The sequence below is a fragment of the Macrosteles quadrilineatus genome, unplaced genomic scaffold, assembly GCF_028750875.1.
Source record: "Macrosteles quadrilineatus isolate MER2022 unplaced genomic scaffold, UCM_ALF_1.0 Scaffold_11__1_contigs__length_5352618, whole genome shotgun sequence".
NCBI lineage: Eukaryota > Metazoa > Arthropoda > Insecta > Hemiptera > Cicadellidae > Macrosteles > Macrosteles quadrilineatus.
Window position 1 is genome coordinate 2207298 of NW_026542604.1, and position 23239 is coordinate 2230536.

At 35.6% G+C, this 23239-nt stretch overlaps 1 protein-coding gene across 2 annotated transcripts in view; it reads right to left on the bottom strand.

The window, feature by feature from the left end:
* Positions 1-4034: 4034 nt before the first annotated feature.
* The window catches only part of LOC129004746 (glucoside xylosyltransferase 1-like), a 28068-nt gene continuing 8863 nt past the window's right edge, over positions 4035-23239 (bottom strand). The window contains exons 3-8 of one of the 2 annotated variants that reach the window (XM_054433356.1): positions 22196-22327; positions 14481-14673; positions 11107-11256; positions 10435-10607; positions 8101-8153; positions 4035-4317 (exon numbers count right to left, since the gene is read on the bottom strand). In XM_054433356.1, the coding sequence (XP_054289331.1) occupies positions 4299-4317; positions 8101-8153; positions 10435-10607; positions 11107-11256; positions 14481-14673; positions 22196-22327 (720 nt within the window). In that variant the 3' untranslated portion in view covers positions 4035-4298. Of the gene's footprint in view, positions 4318-8010; positions 8154-10434; positions 10608-11106; positions 11257-14480; positions 14674-22195; positions 22328-23239 lie in introns of both variants that reach the window. The other variant, XM_054433355.1, reaches the window with a different exon arrangement.

Consider the following 23239-nt stretch of genomic DNA (forward strand, 5'->3'; position numbering starts at 1 on the left):
GTGGGTAAAAAATGGAGCACATGAAATGGTTGATATCACCCCACTTTTCAGGATTCTCTACGGAGGAAATTTGTTTGATTAGGGGAAATTTGATTAAAGAGAAAATGAAAATTGCCATCCAAATCTTATAGCTACAAGAGTTATCGAACCTATTTTGACAAATGAATCCATACTTTCAAAACTTTGGGACAGGTATTAAGAGAAACTAAGCTCCACAGAACAACGTGAGAACGTTCTGATGAGGGACATACACCAGGGCTAGAGATAATACACTGTGACTGACAGATTACACGTTAAAATACGTTAACCAACTTTCAATGGTGTTGCTGCTTTAGCCTATTCAAAGCAGATTATGACCGTGCAATTGGTATTTCAGAGTTTGTGGGTAAAAAATGGAGCACATGAAATGGTTGATATCACCCCACTTTTCAGGATTCTCTACGGAGGAAATTTGTTTGATTAGGGGATGTCTCAAACCAAATAAATAAAATGACCCAACTCAAATTACTTTACACAGGTTATCAGGAAGGCAACAGTTTTCTTCAATTCTCAATGCTGGAAAAACGTTTTTGCAACATGTTAACTCGAATTGTAACAGATCATTTACCATTCATTAGAAGTTATCAGTTAAAACTGAGAGCAGAAATAATGTAGGTGAGCCTTGACGACGCAAATCGAGATATTTAAAATTAGTTTCTAACAAGTGTTTAAATAACTTTAAGATGTAACTAGAATTACTCAAATTTAAGCATAGCGTTTTCCTCGACGTTATGTTTACTACATACTATGCGGCTCATTGAGCCGCACGGGTTCTCTAGTATATATATATATATATATATATATGTCCATCAACGCGATAACTCGAATAATTTTTGTCCGATTTTGATGAAATTTGGGTTTAAGACGATATAAACTTAAATGAATATGCGAACCAGCATGATCGGACCATGGGAACGGGGTTTATGGGGGTAAAAAAATGGGTTTTCTCATTTTTTACCCTCAAAACACAAAATTTCCCAATTTCTTTCTAGACCTTTTTAAAGAGCTTAAAAACAAATAATTTAGTATATCAAAGTGTTCTGGTACGGTTATTGGTAACGGAGACAGTTCAGAAAATTTTAAATTCCCATGTTATTCTTATGGAGAATATTGTAAAATGTTCAAATTTGCTTGTTTATGGATATATTATGATCAAACTTGGCAAATTTATTAATTTTATACTTAGATATTAATATTTTACAAAAAAAATACACTTCATTAGTTACCTTTTAGCAGAAAACCTAGGTACTCATTAAACCTAATGTTTTTAATTAAAAATTAATCAAGACAAATGGAAATTCGCTTATCCGGCAGGTTTGCTGCGGCGGGGGTATTTAGTTTTTGAAGTCTAATCCAAATAGATCCAAACAAGAATGGGTGGTCACGGACTGGGGAAACCGGCAGTTGTGCATACATTTTTTGTACCAGTGAAAACCGAGAATAATGTGGGAAGTTTTAAACCTCACTGGGAAAACCTGATTTTTGTCCTCGATTATGGCGCAATCATGAACATCTTCTGCGGTTGTGGTAAATTTGTGAACAATATTGTGCAGTCACAACGAGATTCAGAACGTCTTTAAGAGTTATGGGGAAATTCATGAACATCGTATGCAGTTGTGGCAAAATTGGAAACTTCTTTTGGTTACGACAAAATTGTGAACATTTCCCGATGTTACAGAAAAATCGTAAACATCTACTGCAGTCACAGCAAGATCAAGAATATCTTGCTTGGTTAGTTGTAAATACCTTCTGCAGTCAAGGCGATGTCCTTGTCTCCCTCAATTGCAGCAAAATCTTATATTTTTGATCGTACATCATTGCAAACATTTTCCATGGTCGCAGAAAACAGCGCTCTGCTTGACTTGACTCCCCTAGCTTGGTCCTATAATAATTTTTGTCCCATACCAATCCTTTGGGCCAACTATTGACTTTCCCCGACCCCAAAATATTGGGGATCATCAGATTCTTTTAGTATAAGGTACACTTGGTGACTTAGAATCGTGACTGGAAAACCCTGGGTTTTGACATTTTTTCCTGGAGATCTGTGGCCATCCTGCAAGAGGGAGTCGCTATGCTGTATATTACAAAATTTAAATTCTCAGGTTGAGTTTGTGCCTCTACACAAAATAACCTTCTATGTATTCAGTATTTACACAGTTTTTAAGTTAAATTGTTAGTTATAAAATTTAGTCAACCAAAGCTATATTAAGTCATGACTGCCATCTTCTTGTTTTACAAGTACTTGGTTTATAACTTGGCAGTATTTCTGTGATTTTAGCGTCATACACTAAAGGTGGCCTAGGCCACTCTAGGCTAAAGTCATTAGGTTCCTCACAATTTTATTGTTAATGTTTTATTGCTTATCTCTAAGACCCGAGAGTGTTAATGAACCGATGGAATAGAAATGTTGTCATTAAAAATGTTAATACTCTGACTGAAAATGGGCCAAATTTTACATATCACTGATACCAGTGGATTTTGTTTGTATAGTGCACGCTGTTTTGTAATGCTAACTAAAGAAATAAAATATTAAAAATCTATTTAACTGTTAAATTTATACCCTTTTCTATTCAGTTGTTTTGTGGATTGTTTAGCTGAAAAATAAGCTTGTTCTTGTTATGCTAACTTAACTCATTGACGAGTGTTAGTATTGCAGCTCTTCACATTTGGTGGTAGCCGTACTGTCAACTCACTGGCACTAATGTAGTTTGTAGAATCTCACCCGCAAACGCTAGTGTCACACTCACTTTAGTGCCACTTGTTGCGGCCAACCGAAAGTGACATGTGGATGAGTCGACTAACGTGTTGCACTTACAGAGGTCAGGACAGGACAGAGGTTGTAATGAAATGAAATGAAATAATATTTTATTTCCCATTAATTATTTACAGACAAGTACATTGTATTTTTTTCTTTTCTTAAATATGAAACAGCAAAATATTACTAACTAGATAACAAAACAAAAATTATATACTGTAGAAATAAGTAAATAAAAGTGTTAAAAAAAAAATACATTCTATAAGAAAGGAAAAAGTCTACATAGGCAGGGCCTGTGCGTAGACTGAGTTGCGAAAAGATTAATTTAAATGGGAAGTAAAAAATATATAAGAAAAAAAAAATCGTATAATTTAAACCTTTTTTTTTTATTTGTCTTGCTTGAAGCTGAATTTTTAGTGTTCTGGAATAAATTGACGGTAAAAAAAAAATTCTTTGTGCAAACAGAGGTAGATCTGAGATTCCGGAATATGTGCAATCCATGATTGTGACAGCTGGTGGGTGGGCCCACCTTAATTGGTGTCCAGCTTGAGTGGAAGTTACAGCATTAGTGAGTAAAATTAGGATTGCACACATGAATGGATTGGTATGGTATGTATGAATGAGGAAGAAACAGATTGAAAATGGATATATTGTGTTGAAGTACAATTACCATAAATCAAAATAACCTAAAACAATTTCAATGATAAAAAAAACAACACATTTTGAGGAATAGTTATTTGTGTAACTAGTGTGTGAAGTGGCATTTTGCTGCACACAAGAGAAATGTTAACACACGAGCTGAGGGCGAGTGTGGAAAGTTTCTTGAGTGCAGTTACTATACAGTAAAGCATATAAAAATTAATCATTCAAACACTAAACAACACTTTTTTAGGTTAGGTTAAAGCCAAGCGTTGAACGAAATGGGAAACACTGGACCAGCTGATAGTAGTCGTAGTATCTTAAAAGTGTTACCAACCTATTTCCAAGCATACACGGTGCCTAATAAAAGCACACTGTTTGGTTAGAATACTGGAGTGCAGCAAAAAAAGAAAAAAGTAAGTAAATGCAGCAATTAGCAACTTTCTGTACTATAATCAGTGCAAGGAAGCCCACTTTGTTAGGTGACTGTAAGAAATAAAATTTTAGTTAAGATTATTGTTGTTAGGATTATTGTTGTCCATTGTTTTAAGTATTTGAGTTTAAGGAACTGGTTAGGATAGAAAAAAGTAGTGACAGTTAATTACATAATACAACATTTTATTGAACCTCTACAATAAGCAAAGACAATTTTGTATAAATCTATAAAGCTGGTAAAATGACACCTAAGACACTGAGAAAAGTCATTATAAAAAGGCTTTATTTAATATGTTGAACAGAAAAAGGCCACCTAGAATAGGTAATTTCAAGTGATAACAAGATTTTGCACACAAACGATTAGAGCCACTAAAGAGTCCTTGGAGGCTAGTTGTCATCTTGGATTAATTTCCAAACAGCTGCTGAAGAGTTATTTATCATCCAAAATCCTGTAATCCAATATGAGCTATTTCTGTTTGTCTGTCTGTAATATACTTATAATATACAAAATACTTGTAACATGTGTATAACAAGACACCCACAGTACTAGCCAACTACATAATACAGTACAAAGGGAAAAATATCAGTTGTAACTATTGAGCAAAGATTAAACAGATCACTCGATATAGGGGAAAATAGAGCAAGTGTTTCGTGTTGGTGACGTTTGAGTGCACTGTCGTCAACTCAATGTTTCACTCTTATTTAAGGGTAGATTTTACAATTTGGATGTACTTCTTTAGCGAATTTCCCATAGAGGGAATATTAGCGAATTTCCCATATAGGGAATGATAGCGAATTTCCCATATAGGGAATAAGCTATTACCGTAGTACTCATGGGAAGACCTGAACCTGAGACCGACTTACTTTTTCGTTTTGAGGCCCCTAGAGGCCAAAAACACCATCCATTCAAATTCATTATATATATTGTTATTACATACACCAATGAGGGCATGTTAAAGCATTATTATGCGCCTAATGGTTACAGAGAAAATTCAAAAAAATTGTGAATTTAAAATTCCCATGTTATTTTTATGGAGAATAAGTAAACTGTTGTAGTTTGCTTATTTATAAACAGATTTTGACCAAATTTGGAAAATGCATTTATCTACCAAACTATTAACATTTTACAAAAAAAAACACTTATATCCTCCCTGCAGCGAACCTAAGTACTCGTCAAACTAATTCTATTTAAATAGGGAATAAATGTGATACAGTATTTTTAAGAGGCATTTTAGTGTAAATCCAATCAGGCAAACAGAAATTCACTTAGTCTGCAGGTTTTCTGCGGCGGGGGTATTTTTATAGTTTACATAATTTAGACAGTTGTATTCAGGAAAATTTCCATCATAATAAGTTAAAATAACACTGAAACTTAAATAATAAACACCAGTTAGTTGTACATAAAGTGTGAGTTTCCTTTATATTGCTTTTACAATCAAAATAAACTATAACGAGCCATGGCTCGATCCCCTGGTACTAATATTTATTTGAATCATCCTGTGTTCACATTGATTCCATAAATAAATAATTTTTACAATTAAGCTAACTACGTTAACTCATCTAATAAATGTTTTCTTCAATCCGAGCAAAACTACATCTCCTGGTACTACTTAGAAATAAACTGTATGTAATTCATATGAATAAAATGTACATGTATACAAACAATATTTTGGTTTAGTTTTGGATACAGACATGTAGTAATAAAGTCAGATTTGCTGTATATTTTATTTGATCTATTGGGTGCTTTTAAAAAAATAAAACCTTGTCTTAGCAAATCTATAAACTAACTAAGCTTATTTCTAATCATTGAGTTTATTGAAATAATAGGGTCATAATGGAATGCAAAATAAGAGTTCCGAGTAAAAACATTCTGAATCCAAAACCATCCAATTAAAAATTGTAAAATCATATTGTATCTAAACTTAGCTTAACATTCTATAGGAATCAAAACAGAGCCAATATTCCACAATCTGCACACCTCTAATAAAATAAATTCACATATTTCATTATAGTTTTTTGAGTATAACTAATAACATAAGAGTCTGCATGAAATAAAAACAATTAACATGTTCTGCGGCTTCGTAATAGCCGGCCACTGCCAGGAGCGCGGATAGTTAAGGTGCTGCGTGGACGAAAATGTTTGAATTTAGTTTTATCCAACAGGAGAGACGTATTATTATAGCATGTACTGCGTCCCAGTCGTTGTGAATGTAGTTTTACAAGAACCCAATAGATATCAACAATACAAAATTTCTAGCCAGCCCTCAGTATTGCCAAATGGAGGGAAACGCAGGGGAACTTCCAATAAAAAAAAATAAAAATACCCCCGCCGCAGCAAACCTGCCGATTAAGCGAATTTCCATTTGTCTGAATTGATTTTCAGTTAAATATATTTTAATAACATTAGGTTTAACGAGTACCTAGGTTTGCTGCTACAAGGAAACTAATAAAGTGTGTTTTTGAGTAAAATATTGATAGCTTAGTAGAAAATAAATAAATTTGCCAAGTTTGATCAAAATATATCCATAAACAAGCAAACTACAACATTTGACAATATTCTCCATAAGAATAACATGGGAATTTTAAATTTACAATTTTTTTAATTTTCTCCGTTACTAATAATCGAACAAAAATAGGTACTTTCATATACTAAATTATTTGTTTTTTTAAGCTCTTTAAAAAGGTCTAAAGAGAAATTGGGAAATTTTGTGTTTTGAGGGTCAAAAGTGAGAAAAACCAATTTTTACCCCATAAAACCCCCCGTAAAGCCCCGTTCCCATGGTCCGATCATGCTGGTTCGCGAACTCATTCAAGTTTATCCCGCTTTACACCTTTAAACCAAATTTCATCAAAATCGGACAAAAATTACTCAAGTTATCGCGTTCACGGACGTATATATATATATATATATATATATATATATATGTCTATATATATATACATACATATATAAAAATTTGAACGAATAGTGTTTTTGGCCTCTGGGGACATCAAAATGAAAAATTAAATCGGTCCCGGGTCTAGGTCTTACCGTGCCACCTACGGTAATAGCTACTTCCCTATAGGGAAATTCGCTAATAAAAAAAAGGGTCAAGCACAATTTTGATGTTAGGTTCCTTCTACAAAGCTACAGTATATTCATTATCGTTATTCTATTTCATGTCATTAAATCCAAACCTAAACCTTACATTATAATAAATTTGTAACAGTCCCTACCACTGATAAAATAGTCGGATCTGAAAACGAATAATATCAGATTGAAGTGTAAAACTGGCACAATAAGCAGCAAGCAAAACAATGTCTCACGGCAGTGGCTAACCTCACAATGGAACAATAGATTGTAAACGGTGCTTTGAGGAGTACTCGTTGCGCGCCACTGGAAAGTGCTAGCAATGACAAGATTACTGGTCATGCGCAGTGAACGTGTTAAAGTATTAATTATAAATTATATTACATATATGCTTGGGCTGACAATGTGTCTGGTAATAATAAATTATTATTAAGGGGTTTTATATGATATATTATTAATATTGCACTTTTTTACTACAACTAGTGTGGTATGGCTCTAAAACAATAAACAAAATGTACAACTTAATAAATAACAAACATAGAATAAAACATTGTTACAATCAAATATGTTACAAGTAGAATAGAGAGATAAAGAAAGGTATTTATAACATGGATAAAAATGCTGCTGATGAAAGTGAATATTCTAATTTATATGTGTAGTGTTAAGTTATTGTCTTGTTTGTGCCAGGGAGGGTATTTCTTCTTTTTCCTTTATAGATAAGCCTAAGCCAACAAAAGACCTTACAACTTAACGTATGAGATTTAAATTTTTTCTATTGAAAATGTATTGTTTAGTTTAGCCTATGTAATACAAATTTGTACAGTTTACTATTACGTAAATATATCTACAAAAATGTAAACTATCATACATTTTCTACGCAGACTAATTTCAAAACACTATTTAGCTATACAATACTATCTTAATTTAATCACAGAAATGTCGCTTGAGTATTCAAATGGCAGCTAAAACGTAGTAGGCCTAATTATACAATTTCTTACTGAACACATCGTATCATTGCAGACTTAAGATAATTGTGAACTTTTTTTATGTAGATGTATCATATTAAGGTTACCTAAATGGCTCCTTAGCTAGATAAAGATGCAAGTTTTTGGTGAAGATGTTGCGTACTTTTCCACAATTTGTGTGGCTAGTTGCATCTAACCTGTTTTCTAGAGGGAGCAGAAGGTTCTGGTAGGCATCCGTACCCAGCTGGTACTGAAAAATAACAAATTATATCACTAAACCTGATAGAAAATAATTTTAGGATTGGAATGCCTCATAGCTGCCTCTATTACAAGGCCGCAGCGAGACAAAAGTGGCAACACTGCAGTATGTCATTCTGAAACAGCTGTTGCACTAATTTATAATAAAGCATATGAGCAATGTTTATGTTCACAAGTTTGTTAATCCTGTTATTACCTTGGCAATAGCCATCCCGGTGCGACGTTGCTACACACAAACACAACGGCCTGGTATTAGAGGCTATATTATTACGTACAGTAGAGCCTCACAACCATTTTTAATTCTATTTATTCACTGCTAAAAACAGAATAACATATTTCACTGACATCATTACACAAAAAAATAATTAAATAGAGTAATTACAAAATGGAAAAGCACCAGTAGTTGTTTTTAAATCAAACAGTCTTGGCATGCTTAATATTCCACAATTATAATTGAAAATCTACTTGCAATATATGTATACTAGAGAACTTGTTGCTCGAATTCGAGCAATTGCAAATTATTACCGGCGTTCTTTCCAAACGAATAACATTCATAATTTCCGATGACTTAAAAGAGTCAACTCGAAGATAATGTAATCAATCACTCCACTCCAGTTATCGAAACTGAAAACGAACAAACTCTGAAAACGAATGCTTTTGTGTGTATCATGTGTTTACTATCAACAGCTGTAATTAATACAAATTATTATTGCGTTTAAGTATAAACAAAATATTTTCTTCATAAGAAATAAATTGGGATTTTGATGGCCTGTGGTGCAAATCCCGAGGACTTTTATTACAGGAATTTTTGAAAGGGGGCATCTACACAAACAATACTTCATTTTGACACATCGTTTGTAAAAACCCGTCCATTATTAACGGAGGAGTGGTGTTTCATAGACATCGCCTTCACGTATTATATATAAGGATATAAAACTACTTACAAGCATTCATATATAAAAGTCTGTAAATATTTAAAAAATTTGTTCAATGTGGTTCCACTTAAAAGCTCCAGATTAGTAATCAGAAGCGTTTTCACACAATTCCATTAGCTAATTATTAATTAATATAGGAGCCTTTATACGAGAGTTTTCATGACTTTAGTCACACACATAAAAAAACTAGTATTATTGGCTTCTGGGGACTTAATATGAAAAACTTACCCTAAAAAAAATCCCGAACTCGGTTTTTACCATGAAGTATACGTTATACTGTAATGGCACTTGTCTATATACAAATTCCCTTGTAACAGTAAATGTACATTACATTTCAATATACAGTAGACCCCCTCTTAACCGACCTCGTATTAACCGATAATCGGATTATCCGCCTTCGATCGTAAAATAATACAGTTTGTTTTAACCGACCTTGCTTTGAGAGCAGCTCGGTTTAACCGCCGCTTTCTAGGAATCTCGGCATTTCCGCTCCCACGCTGGGCGATGAGAACTGAACCATACGCTTATCTCCACAGGATATGACTAAGAATAAGTTATTTTGTGTTGATCACAAAAAAAATAGCATAGCCTATAGTCAGTTTGTCATCATCGTTTGTAGCTCGAGCTCATCTGATCTGTTTGTTATCTGTGCGGCAAATTTATAACATCATTAAGTGCGTTACGATTTTGAGAACTGATTATCTTATAGCTGGAGTAAACAAACAACGCAACTTGTAGGGAGGGCTGGGAAAGGGGGTTAACAACTCCAAGGTCAAGATAGTTTTTGTGCCTCGAGCCTCCAGTGAGAGGCTATAAACAAACGTCATGTCTTGTAACAAAATTGTTGATTGTATCTTTAATGTCGACAAAAGGTTCTGTACTGTATTACGATGGATTTGGAAAGCATCAATCAATAAATTACAGTACTAAAGTTATTAAAATAGGAATTTTATTGACTCTTGCCTAGTATTATAATATTTTCCACTGAAAGTAGGCCTATTTGACTTAACCGTGTTTTGTGTTTATTTGTGACTTTTCTATCAATACAAAAAAGGAGATAAGAGTAGTTTATTTTATAAATAATGCAAGTATGATTTCAAAATAATGATCATATATTTCCAAATGAATAGCACTTCATTATGTTATGATTTTAGGGATTGTCCGTTTCATCCGACCTTTTGAATTATCCGACCTAGGTCCATTAGGGTCGGTTAAGAGGGGGTCTACTGTAAAACAACAAATTGTTGGCCAACATTAAAACTCAAACTTTGAGTAACAGATAACTCACAAAGATAGGTTGCTAATAAAAATATTAGGCCTAGTAATGAAATAATCCACCTCTTCCAAAGCAGAGAAGATGGCCTTAAATGTGGTTTGCCTGTCTGAGTGGAAGGTTCCCCGTGAGCCATGTACTACAGCGACCCCGTGAGCGTGAGCATCTTGACACACACTCATGTACATACAGTGGTCGGAGCGGTAGTTGTAGCGGCACGAGTACACGTACAAAGATTCTGCCAAAATATAAAATGACAATGAAATTATTCTTTATTGGGACAAACTTAGAACCTCATGGTCCTTTGTTACAGTTAACCTCTAAATAATAGTAATAATAAAACGTTACAAACAAAAATGAATCAACTACAAAGTTTGTTGTATAAAAAGTAATACAAATTAAATCTTCTTTCGTTTCCCTAACGTGAAGTCACACACATACACTCCCTGCAGCAATGCACACCATCTGGTGCATTCCTATTCTAACCCAGTACCGCACGGGTATTTATTTTAAACTAAGCTATTTACATTCACTAAAAAACACACTTTATTACCCTCCCTGTAGCAGCAAACCTAGGTACTTGAAAAACTTAATGTCATTTAAATAAATTTGTGAAAATCAAATCAGGCAAGTGGAAATTTGCTTAGTCTGCAGGTTTGCTGAGGCAGGGGTATTTTTAATCTCTCTATTTCCCGTGGACCACCCTGTATAATGACTGGGCATTGCCAGTAATATACCTGGATGATAGTGGAAAATGATGTTTATGATGTCTTGATCACCCCACGTGATTTTCAACCGGAATGCCTTGTATATTGGTGAGAGGTATTGGTCCCACCCAAACTGGCGCATGCGGGTCAAGTTCATCAACATCACACCTGAGTTGACACCTGGAAAACAGATTTTTAGTTTGCCATTACACATAATCAAATCACTTAATTTGTTCATTTACAAATATTAAAAACAGATTAATTTTTTTCTTGCAGAACTAGATAGTATGATCAGATGTTGTTATAACATTCAGTTTAACGTACAGTAAAATCAAACTGTCTCTAATAAATTTAATGAAAATTAATATTTGGATTGTCAGCAGAATCTATAATCAAAATTCACACATTTTTGTTATAGTACGAAATTCCGGCAACTAATATAGGCTACTTATAAGAAAAGCCCAATAAAAGTTGTAAAAACAAATTAAAATAACGGATATTGGTAAATAATTAAAACCCCACATACGTTTATTAGCCCTTAAGATTAACTCTTAATATTCACTTGACAAACACTACAAATTAAGGTTAAAAATTTACATTAATGGGTTTAACATTTTGCAGAATAAACTTGTACCTGGCCTCCTGAAGCAGTTTCGACCTGCCGAACGTTACCATTTTCGTGTTATATTTGCCGATAGTTATTTATGATTAACTGTAAACCAGTAAAAAACCAATAACTATTACAATTAAAACTTAAGTATTTTCCAAAATTAACATAAATGTAGTACTTTGAAACAAAATTCGTGGTAGAAAATTGTGTTCTTAGGCCTACTGAAGCAGTTTTTAACGTTACGTTTTTCGCGTTATATTTGCCGATAGTTACTTATGATTAACTGTAAACCGGTAAAAAAACAATAATTACTACAATTAAAATTATATATTTTCCAAAATTAACTAAACTAAAAGTCAAAGCTAAAACATCAATTCAATCCACAGTCGAGCGTCGATTGGGAATCGTATTGTCATCACGTAAATCGTCGTGTCGTCTGTCTAGTGTCTACACTAGACATTTTACAGTGTCTCGATTTTCTAGCAGAGTTGCTGTGCCAATGCTACCTCCATTTGGATGTTTTTAGTCTACGACAATTTCGTTTCGTAAAAAGCAAGAGCAGTTCCCTTATTCCGTTTACTTATCAGACTTGGATACGTTAATAAGTTAACTGGGTGATCGCACGATAATTTTGAGCCGACATGAACTACGTCGGTTGTCTGATTTAGAATTCAAACATGGATGAGAGGAACAACAAAACATTGACCATGGCAACTTCCTTAAAAATATGTGTTTTTACATGGAATCGGTATCAAGAATCGTAAGTAAAATTTCAGAAATGGTATAGAATCGAGAAATTCTGTTATCGGCCCATCCCCATTTACAATTAATACTCTACTAGATTGTAATTCAAGCCATGACCCAGTGGCGGCGATTAATTTAATTAGTTTAAATTTTAATTAGTGCGGGCCCCCCCCGCAAGTTTGTTCACCGGGCCCCCCTCTCCCAGTGAGCTTTAAAAACATTTTCCCATGTATTACCGCCTAAACTTGCAATTTTGCAATAAACTTGACAAGGCATCTCCCGAGGTGTCATTATCGTCTTCCATGATCGCGGCAAAATAGTAAATACTTCCCGTAGTCATAAGTCATGGAAGAAACATTATCATAGTTTACCGTGATTGCAAATGCAACCAAACCTATGACATCATTATATAGCAGCATCATCCTCTCCCGCGTTCACGGCCCAATCTAATATCACGGCCTAATATCTCCCCGATATAAAAGCTTTTTCTTTTAATTGTGATTTATTTTATTGAATACTGAGAAAATCGGCTCGAGCTTGATTTTCTGACTTTGTGCTTGATCTATCAAGCTTGTAGTCCAGGCTGTGCTCGGCTCGAAATTCGACATTATAGGCCTATTATAAAAATCAACCGTTTCCAAAGCAACCCGATTTTGAACCGATCTGATTTGGCCTGAGGCCCTTAGGTAAGTAACATTTTTTTACCTGACTCGATGTAATTACATCTAAAGTGCGAAGTAAACAAATCTAAAGGGCAGCCTCCTAATAGTAAGACATGAAATGAAATGAAAATCCTTCTTTAGCATCAATGAAAGAATGGAATTATTTATTAGCTAGTGCCCTAGCCACCTAGGTTAATTTACCGATTTGGTCGTAACAAAATTGTCAAGTTTATTTAGTCGAATCATCATAGAGGATCCGCTATGGTGTCACCCGCTGGGGGCTAGGAGGATTAACATTAATGTTTTATCTTCCTAGGCCAGAGGCCACATTGGTTATAAATACGGCCCTATTATTATGCAACCAATTTTGACTGCGGATTCACACAATCCACGAGGACAGTTAATGCAACCCTTCTGACTGATGACAATTCTTTTACTTAGGTTGGTAGATAATTTATACCGATCGGTCAAGTAATAGTGTTAGTTTAGCTGTTGTAAACTACTTAAACTATAGGATTGAACAAATTTTCATCATAAAAAACGTATTTTAATTCTCATATAAATATTGTTATGATAGGGGTCCCGTGTGGCTGAGCCTGTCACACTATCGCGGGCCCGTGTGCCGGTAAAACTTACCAAAAATCCCGGTCAAGGCTCAAGAGCCCCCCTAGCTCGCGGGCCCCCCGCACCGCGGGCCCGCTATCGCCGGCACTGCCATGACCTTGAGTTTTGAGACCGAGTTTGGCTTTGTTCCAGCTATGCATAGATCGACACTGCTGCTACCCTGCTACACACTTCACGTTATTATAGAGCTGACGGCAAGTTGGCGTATTCTGTTGGCGGACCCGAGATTCGATTCTTGAATCTGGTTAATTTCTAATCTGAATCTTCCGTAAATATACATTCACTATAATTTTTTTTTTATAAATTGGCTCAAAATTGTTAGAACTATAAAATTCCTTGTAAATAAACTAACATAATGATAATAGTTGAAATTCACAGAAAATCTCCGAACAATACCATTTTCACGCATATTTCCTGATTTTCCTAGAATTCCCAGTTGCTGACAGCCCTGTATTACCATTATAAAATACAAATATAATAAAAATATTTTCTAACCTATTTTGACACATGTAAATTTACACTGCAAACATATTCAAATCAGAAAAATAAATAAAAGATGTTACAATGTCAATTGATTTTGACCAGTCACACCAATCGTCATTGCTCATCAGTATTATCCGCTATTTAAAATCTTCATGTATATTTTACTGCTTTTGAACATTTTAGCAAGTGTAAATTATCAAAAAGTGATGGAAGACATACTTTTATTACTCATACTTTTTCCATGTAAAATGAAGACAAAAGCACAAAAGGGCTAGACTTACCCAGCTTGCCATAGTAAGGGTGCCTAGCGAAGCGGTTGTACCAGCCAGTGTTGGGGTCCTCGTGTTCCGGAGCGAGTGCTGCCATCTGAGAGCTGTTCATGTGGTGGAAATGCTGCCAAATATCCTCCAGTTGTGTGAGGAACAGAGTGTCCGTGTCTACATAGAGCACAGAGTCGTACTGCTTCAGCAAACTCTGCACAGAGAGGAAAGTTAAGCCACGGTTTATTAAGCTAGAAAAACTCACAGTGGTTAATTTGAATAAAAGGGACTCTACATATAATAACTCTGCCATAAAGAGGCTACAATACTAGATAGCAGCAATAAGTTAGTCACGGACTATTTAAATGATATTTTTCAGTTGAGCCACAACAGTGATCATAATTTGTGTTACTGAAGCTTTGCTGCAAAACAGTATTTTTCCTAAAATGGCTATATTATAATAACCTTATCAAACTAAATCAAGGTTATATTCAATATTACATTGTAAACTAGATGTCTTTCGATTTTATGAGATTTTGGTTTCAAATAATGCTATCAGAACATTGCAATTAATAAGAAAACTTGGAAATTTAGAACAAAAAAAAGTTTTATTTAATGTTTACTACAAATATCCTGTCTTTGATATATATTTGTTATCATCTTAATATTCCAAATTAGCCTAATTAATAAAATTGTGACAACAATACAGTTACAATCCAACAACAGGTAATGGAATTAAAGGCTAACAAAAAAGTCTTACGAAATACAAATTATTGGCCTAGCACTGAAAGGGTTAAACTAATGATACCAGTTAAAACTCATGACCTAATTTTACAAAATATCCATTAGGCAAAGCATTTTTTCCAATCAGGTGTGCAAAAGTTTAAAAGTACAGTAAAACTTCCCTAACTCGGCAGTTTGTGGACCCAGAGAATGTCAACCAATCCAGAACATTGAAATTTTTGATGGGATTTAAGTAACTATTCATAGATAAAACATACTCCCTTAGTAGATTTCCCATCCTTATGGAACAGCTGAAGCCAATTTTACTGTTCTGTCCGGTGTACTGTAGAGTCGTGTTTTTGTTTACAATTCGTTTCTTGTTATTTCAGTAATTAAAAACCTTGTTAAACCAAATACAACTATCTAATCATAAACAATGACTTGTCCACTAGCTATATCACCAAACAGTGAGGCACAAATCATGAGAAACTAACTGTTCTATTTCTAATACAAGAATATTAAACACACATCTTGTTTCAACAAACTCTATTTCCAACTAAACCAATGTTTACCAAAACATGTTTTCAAAAAACATCTGTCAACAAAAGATATTTAAACACAACTAAATCATATGACTAAAAGAACATACTTAATACAACATCCCGCCTCAAGATGTCTACATCTTCATGAAGCTCGGTACCGCCTCGGTATCTTGATGGACCTTCCGTAATGGGTAACTGTGCCAGCGTCTGGACGATCACGTGAGTTAGATGGACAATTAAGGGCCGTAGATGAACAGTTTGAAAGAATGCAATCTTCTCCGTAGTATGGTGCAGGAACTAAGAACTTCTGGTTTCGTCGAATGGTTTTCTTGTCAATGTCCACAAGGTAGGAACGTGGTTCGTTCAATTTCCTGACTCTTTACCATGTCTACGTAGATCTGTGATCCATACCATGCTTCCCTCTTCTAATTCACTTAAACCCCTCGTTCCATGTCGTTTATCAAATTGCATCTTATACTTCGACTGGTACTTATTCTCCCTCTCAAAAAAGTCTTTATTTTCAACAGGATTTCCAACCAAAGTATATGGAAGATTGTCTCTTATTTTTCTTTCTATTTCTTGAGAAATTCCAGGCCACCACATGGTTTCCAAAGCACGTTTCCTTGTTTTTGTGATTCCCAAGTGCCCACTGTGAAGCCTCTCAAGCATTTCCGCTCGTAGTTCATGAGGTATTATCATCCGAGTTCCTCGAAGCAATAACCCATCAATACAACTTAACTCGTCTTTCACGTTAAAGTATTCTTGAATCTCATTAGGTAAACTTGATTTTCCAGGCCATTCGTCTAAAATGTGTAGCTTGAGTTGTGCACATATTGGATCCCTCATTTGTGAGTGAAGTACTTTTGTCACATTTTCGTCTGTAGTGTTTATTCTAATCATACTGATTTCATGGACGAAGGCTTCCACTTCTTCTGTCAATTCGCCATCTTCATTAGCCGGAATAGGACATCTCGATAGCAGATCTGCTATGGCAAGGTCTTTTCTTGGGGTCCAGGTCATGCGATAATCGTATCTCATCATACGCATTCGGAATCGCTGTAGCCTCGGTGAGAGCTCTTCCAAATTTTGTCTTTTGAAAATTGAGACAAGCGGTTTGTGGTCGCTCTCAATTGTGTACATTTTACCCATCAGGAAACATTTTAAACGGTCACTTGCCCAAGTGCACGCAAGCGCTTCTCTCTCAATGTTACTGTAGTTTTCTTCAACAGGCATTAGAGTCCGAGATATATATGCCACAGGTTTCTTGTTTTCTCCTTCAACTTGTAGTAAAACCGCTCCAAGACCTTTTTTTGAAGCATCACAAGAAAGAATCGAGGGCTTTTCCGGATCGTAAACAGTTAAACATGGCTCTGATGATAAAATCTGTTTCACTGTGACAAAAGCTTTTTCCTGAGTTGGTCCCCAAAAGAAATCTTTTTTAGTCTTTAACAAGCTCGTAATTGGCTCTATAACCTCACTGCAGTTCGGAATAAATTTAGCCAGAAAAGTGATCATGCCCATGAATCTCTGGACTTCATTAGCATTACTTGGGGCTGGTAAGTCCACAACTGCTTGTACCTTGCTTGGATCAGGCTTGATTCCTTCCTTAGACAGCACAAACCCCAAAAATGTCACAGTCTTCTTGCAGAACTCAGACTTCTGCTTATTCAAAGCGATTCCATTAGCTTGCACTCTCTCTAGAACGGCTCTAAGACACTCGTCGTGTTCCTCTTTCGTTCTTCCCCATATCAAACAGTCATCAATGTGCACTAAACAGTTCTTTGCCCCTTCTAAAGCTTTTGACATACGGCGCTGAAACTCTTCATGAGCAGATGTAATTCCAAAAGGTACCTTACAGAATTTATACCTCCCGAAAGGGGTGATAAATGTTGTGTAATCTTGAGACTCCTCTGCAAGGTTCAGTTGCCAGAACCCGGAATTCGCATCGATCTTGCTGAAGTACTTGGCTCCCGCGATCTGGGACAATGAAAGTTCAATCTTTGGAATGGGATAAAACCGACGTTTCACACTGTTGTTGAGTTTGGATAGGTCCACGCAGATCGTAACCTCACCTCTCTTTTTTGCGCAAACTACCATTGGTGCGCACCAATCAGTCGCGTGTTCAACTGGGACAATCACTCCTTTTTCAAGCATATTCTCTAACTGCTCTTTCACCTTGCTTTTTAAAGGTATTGGTACAACCCTGGGGGTAGATATAGCATAAGGAACTGCATTCTCCTTCATTTCTATCTTGTACTCTCCTTTCATATTTCCCAATCCTTGAAATAAATTAGGGTACTTAGTAACCCAGTCAATATCTGATGAATCTACAGAAAAGATCCTCTTCACCAGGTTCAGCTCTTCACAGGAACGTCTGCTAAGAAGTGGAACAGTGATCTCCTCAGAAATATACGCATGATCATAAATTGATACACCCTTATGTTCAAGCTTCAGCCTTAAAGTTCCCAAAATATTGATTCGTTCTTTCTTCTTTGCACTGTACACAGGGGATTTGCACTTTCCTAGAGTCAGAGTCTTAATAAAATCGCCAAGAACTCCTACTGGAATCATGGTTACATCAGCGGCTGTGTCAAGTTTAAATTTTATAAGCCCTAACACTTGGTTTCCACAGCTTGCTTTTACCTCCTGGGCCCAGGCTCTGTCATTGTTTTCTATATTCCCGATGAAAATCTCAGGAACCTGTAGATCTCCACAGTCTGAAACTTGCTGTTCGATTTCTTTAACAACGTTTTTGTTTTTTCTCATCCACTTTTCGCGGTAGGGACAGCATCGAAAAAAATGTCCAATCTCGGAACATTTGTCACATTTGGCTTTCCTAGCAGGACATTCGGCCAGTGATCCGTGCCAATCATAACCACATTTCCTGCACTTCTTTGTATTTTCTGCATCCTCGATGTATTTCTGGTCACAAACTCCTTCTGTCCGATTCGGTCTACCGTTTTGAACTGACGTTTTATTTACCAAAAAAACATTAGTATTGGCAAGTTCACGTTTTTGGCGTTCTAGCTCCTCATGTTGGCGCAAGGTATTAATTGCTTTCTCCAGAGTCAATTGAGATTCCAGCTGGAGTCTATCACTCAGACCCTCATCTTGCATACCAATAATGAGGACGAGAAGCATCATCTCATCATTTAGTTCACCCCATGCACACGTTTTCGCAAGGCCATGCAAATCTGTTATAAATTTTTCAGATGGATCACTCCCTTGCTTGTGTCTCAAAAATTTTGATCTTTCATAAATTATATTCCGTCTTGGCACAAAGTATTCATCAAAGGCCCTAAGAGCCTCGTCATAAGTATTAGGTTTTGGTGAAAACGAATCGAAAATATCTTCACTTCTACTACCCATTACAAACAAAAGTACATCGATTTGCCGAGTGTCGGAAGTGCTATCCAGACCGCAACCCCGTCTGTACCTTTGAAAGCGATTCCTCCAGGAATGCCACTCATTCGGAGTAAAAGAGAACGTTTCTGGAGTTGGTAACGTGATATTGACCATTGGAGTAGGAGTATACATAGCTGCATCATTTTCTCGGTTCGTATGTCCCAATGCAAAACCTCGTGACTCATCTTTAGTCTTTCTAGAGTCCCTTTCTGAAACGTAGTTGAGTCACTTTGGGCGTCGTCCTCACCGTTATCCTCATACCTGTGCCTCCGAGTATTTTGTTTTTTTCTGCCCTTACTTGATATTATGCGTGGTTTTAGACTTTCAGTTCGATAAAAATCCACTAAGCTGCCACCATGTTCTATTTCTAATACAAGAATATTAAACACACATCTTGTTTCAACAAACTCTATTTCCAACTAAACCAATGTTTACCAAAACATGTTTTCAAAAAACATCTGTCAACAAAAGATATTTAAACACAAATAAATCATATGACTAAAAGAACATACTTAATACAACACTAACCCCAAAATAATAGAAACAAATTATAAACAAAACACGGCATCTACAGTACACCGGACAGAACTAACAATAAAATTGGCTTCAGCTTTTCCATAAGGATGGGTAATCTACTAAGGAGTATATTTTATCTATACTAATACCATAAACAAAAAGAATTAAATATAGACTGTCAGCAGGGGCGGACTGGGTACTCTATTAGGGCGTAAACCTTGACCAGCCCGAAGGCGCCAACCGGGGGGTCTGGGGGGTATGGAATACCCCCCTGTACAGAGGGGGGTCCGGGGGTCCTCCCCCGGGCCATTTTTTAAAAATTATACCTGTAAACTCGCATTTTTAGGCAATCTAGAGGCATTAACAGTGGAAAATCAGAAATCTGATAACTGACACTATTGGTTAATGTTTGGTTTACAAAATTTAGACTATTTACCCACACGACTTGGTGCTATTCTGACAGTAAATATCCTAACAAAAATAAAAATACAAATGATTTTCTTAGGTTCTTTCGTATTATATTTGTGTATTTTCTTTGTTTTCCCTTGCATGGCTTGGCTGCATGCATACAATATAAATCATTTGCTTCCTGTTTATAGCATGAACTTGCAACTGTTGTATTTTTTGGCACTGTAAATAACAGAAGTTATATATTTTAGATTTCTATGAAATTATTTTAACACAAACAATATGCTTTCACTGTGAACAAAACCAATTTATTGACTTAAACTTTTTAGCATTACATTAAGTCAAAACTGTAACCCTAAAGTAGGCCTACCTAACCTATTTCTACAAACGAAATAGCCTATAGAGAACTAAGAAGGTATTTTAGGCTGGCTATCTGTAAGTAAAATAGGAAAGTTGACAAAATTAGTGTCATAGTGCATATTGAAATAGTTAATTAATAGGCTGTAGCCACATATTAAAATACTGTTTACTGTTTAACCTTTACTGTGTAATGGTTAAGTTAACAAATAAATACACTGTCACTAAATATATTTAAATTTTGTAAAAGTAGTGATTCTACAATACTGCTTTCGTTCATGTTTCCTGTGTAGGTAAATAATATAAAAATAAATTGAAGCTTTCGACACAGAGACACAAATCAGACACCCACTAAAGAGAGACACATTTTAATTGGCACTGGCAGCTCACACTCTTTATTTATTTATTACATGCACGGCAAACGCCATTTTACAAGAGAGTTGAGTTGATATTGATAAAATTAAATGTGACTTAAAGTGAAATAGTTATAGTGTGAGCAATAATTAAATATTATAACAAATATGAATAATATTAAATTATCTTCACTAGTTGTTTACCACAGACGACATCGTGACACCGACCGATGTCGGATGTAGTCGCAGTCACGAATACTAGAAAAATACCGGTATGGATCACACACATAAACAAATGACGTTGTTGGCCCGAATCCTATACTGAGCATTGAACATATGATTTGGCAGTTCCATTTAAGCAATGTTAAATAATGTTTATTTTCGGGCCAAAAACGTAATTTGTTTATGTTTATGATCCATACCGGCATTTTTCTAGTACTCGTGGTCGCAGTGCAGTTTTTTTCGGGATCGGCGTAAATGACGCGGGAAGAGGACAGCTGTTTGCTCAGACCACAGAGTAAAGTAAGTGCCTTCCACTCGGAGTAGGCCTACACGTACGAGAGAGAAGAGCTGCTTTGCTCTCGCTTGTCGACAGTGTCTATTCAGGTCTCACACCCGACTTTATGTTTTGCTATTCACTGCTGAAACTTTAACTCTAAGTTTTTCCTCTTGCTTTCAAAAAAATACATCTCGTCTCATTTTTAAATTTTTTTTTATGAATTTTTCCTTTAACGAGGGCGCAAATATTGGAATGTTGAGAAGGCGCATCGGCCCTCCGGCCGGTGGGCCGGCGGGCCAGTCCGCCCCTGACTGTCAGCTGTGATGCGGTTACCATAGTTTCTGGCGCACACCACTGGTAGCGCCGTGTAGTTACGGCATACAAGCTATGTAGCTACACGGGCGCTTCCAGCGGTATGCGCCAGAAACTATGGTAACCACAGCACGGCTGACAGTCTATATTTAATTCTTTTTGTCTATGCTAATACATAACAGACTTTTTACATATAAATAAATTTATTGCTTAGGCTACATGAGTAAAGAAAACATATTGTTTACACTTATTGAGTAAACAATCTTCAAAGAAATTTAAAATGTTCAGCAATTAAAACTAATGTTCTGGAAAAATTGCTTTTTTTGCAGCCCTATCAGCTGTTACTAAAATGTCGAGTTAGTGATGTTTTACTGTAATATATTACTGTAATACATGGACAAGTGTGGATAGTAGCAATCGTTGTAAACAGTTTGAAGAAATGTTGTTTAGTATGGGTTATCATAGTCTTTATGTGGGCTGGGATCACAGTAATTGGAGAGCAAGATTAAACTGAACAAAGTAAATAATAGGCTTTAGACTTTTCATCTGAGCAAAATAATGATCACTAAATTAAGAAAAATCACTGAATATTCCTTATAAAAGTGCCACTACAATACTTACCGGAAGGAATAACCGCTGAGCAGCACAAGGTTTAAACAGTTTACGCCATTCTTCTTTCCCGTTTTCTGGGAATGCTACATGATGTATTTCATAGGTGTATGTCTTGTTAACAAGAGTTCTCCATTCATCAAGCTGAAAATAACAAATAAATAGGCTTTATGTTCTTTTTTGATATGTAACACTCCAACACTCCATGCCAAGTATTTTTTATACTTGGCACCCAATTAAATTGCAGGATGGAAATACAGATAGGTTACTTTATCAATGTTCTTAAGTATTTCTGGATTCGAATTGTACCAAGAGCATTATTTTGCATACTTCTCTGCAGAAACATTGTTAGCCGTCTCTCTCCATGGTATTTTCTTTAGTTTCCAGCAAGGTTTCTATTCGAGAACTGCACAGCTGGAAGTTTTTTGTGAATCAACTCATACACATGATCTTTATTCACACTTTTTTTAGCAGCATTCTCGCTGTTTTTTTTAATAGGAGATTTTTAATATCTTCAAATTCAAGACGGGTCGTTTTTGTAGTTTCTGGAACCTTTGTGTACTTCTAACTTTGGTTCTGGTAATAGTTTTGACCATAATGGAAAATTTCTTCAAGAAACTTGCAGGTACGTCCATCTTCGCCTCTTTCTCAGTAAACTTACCTCATAATTCAGAAAGATAACACATACACATACACTAAATCTCCTTCAGTCACCCTTTTGACAGACACTTGTTGGATAATGCAGACATAAACAAAATCAGAAACTGAATCATCGGACGGCAGATAGGATACAATGTTATTATATCCCTTACATTACTCCCTCTCATTATATCTCCTACAATTGGAAGACTATGTCACACAGCAATTATGTGCAGGTATAAATTCAGAAGAGTAACTTACGAGTTGTAAACAGTGTAGGCAAACATTCACTAAGAAAATAGGAAAGATATGTCGCAACAAAGATAAGATCTAACTTTTTTCCAGCTTAAATTTATGAATTGCTGACTAACAACAGTTCTTAACCCTTCCCGGACGGGTGACGGATATATCCGCCTA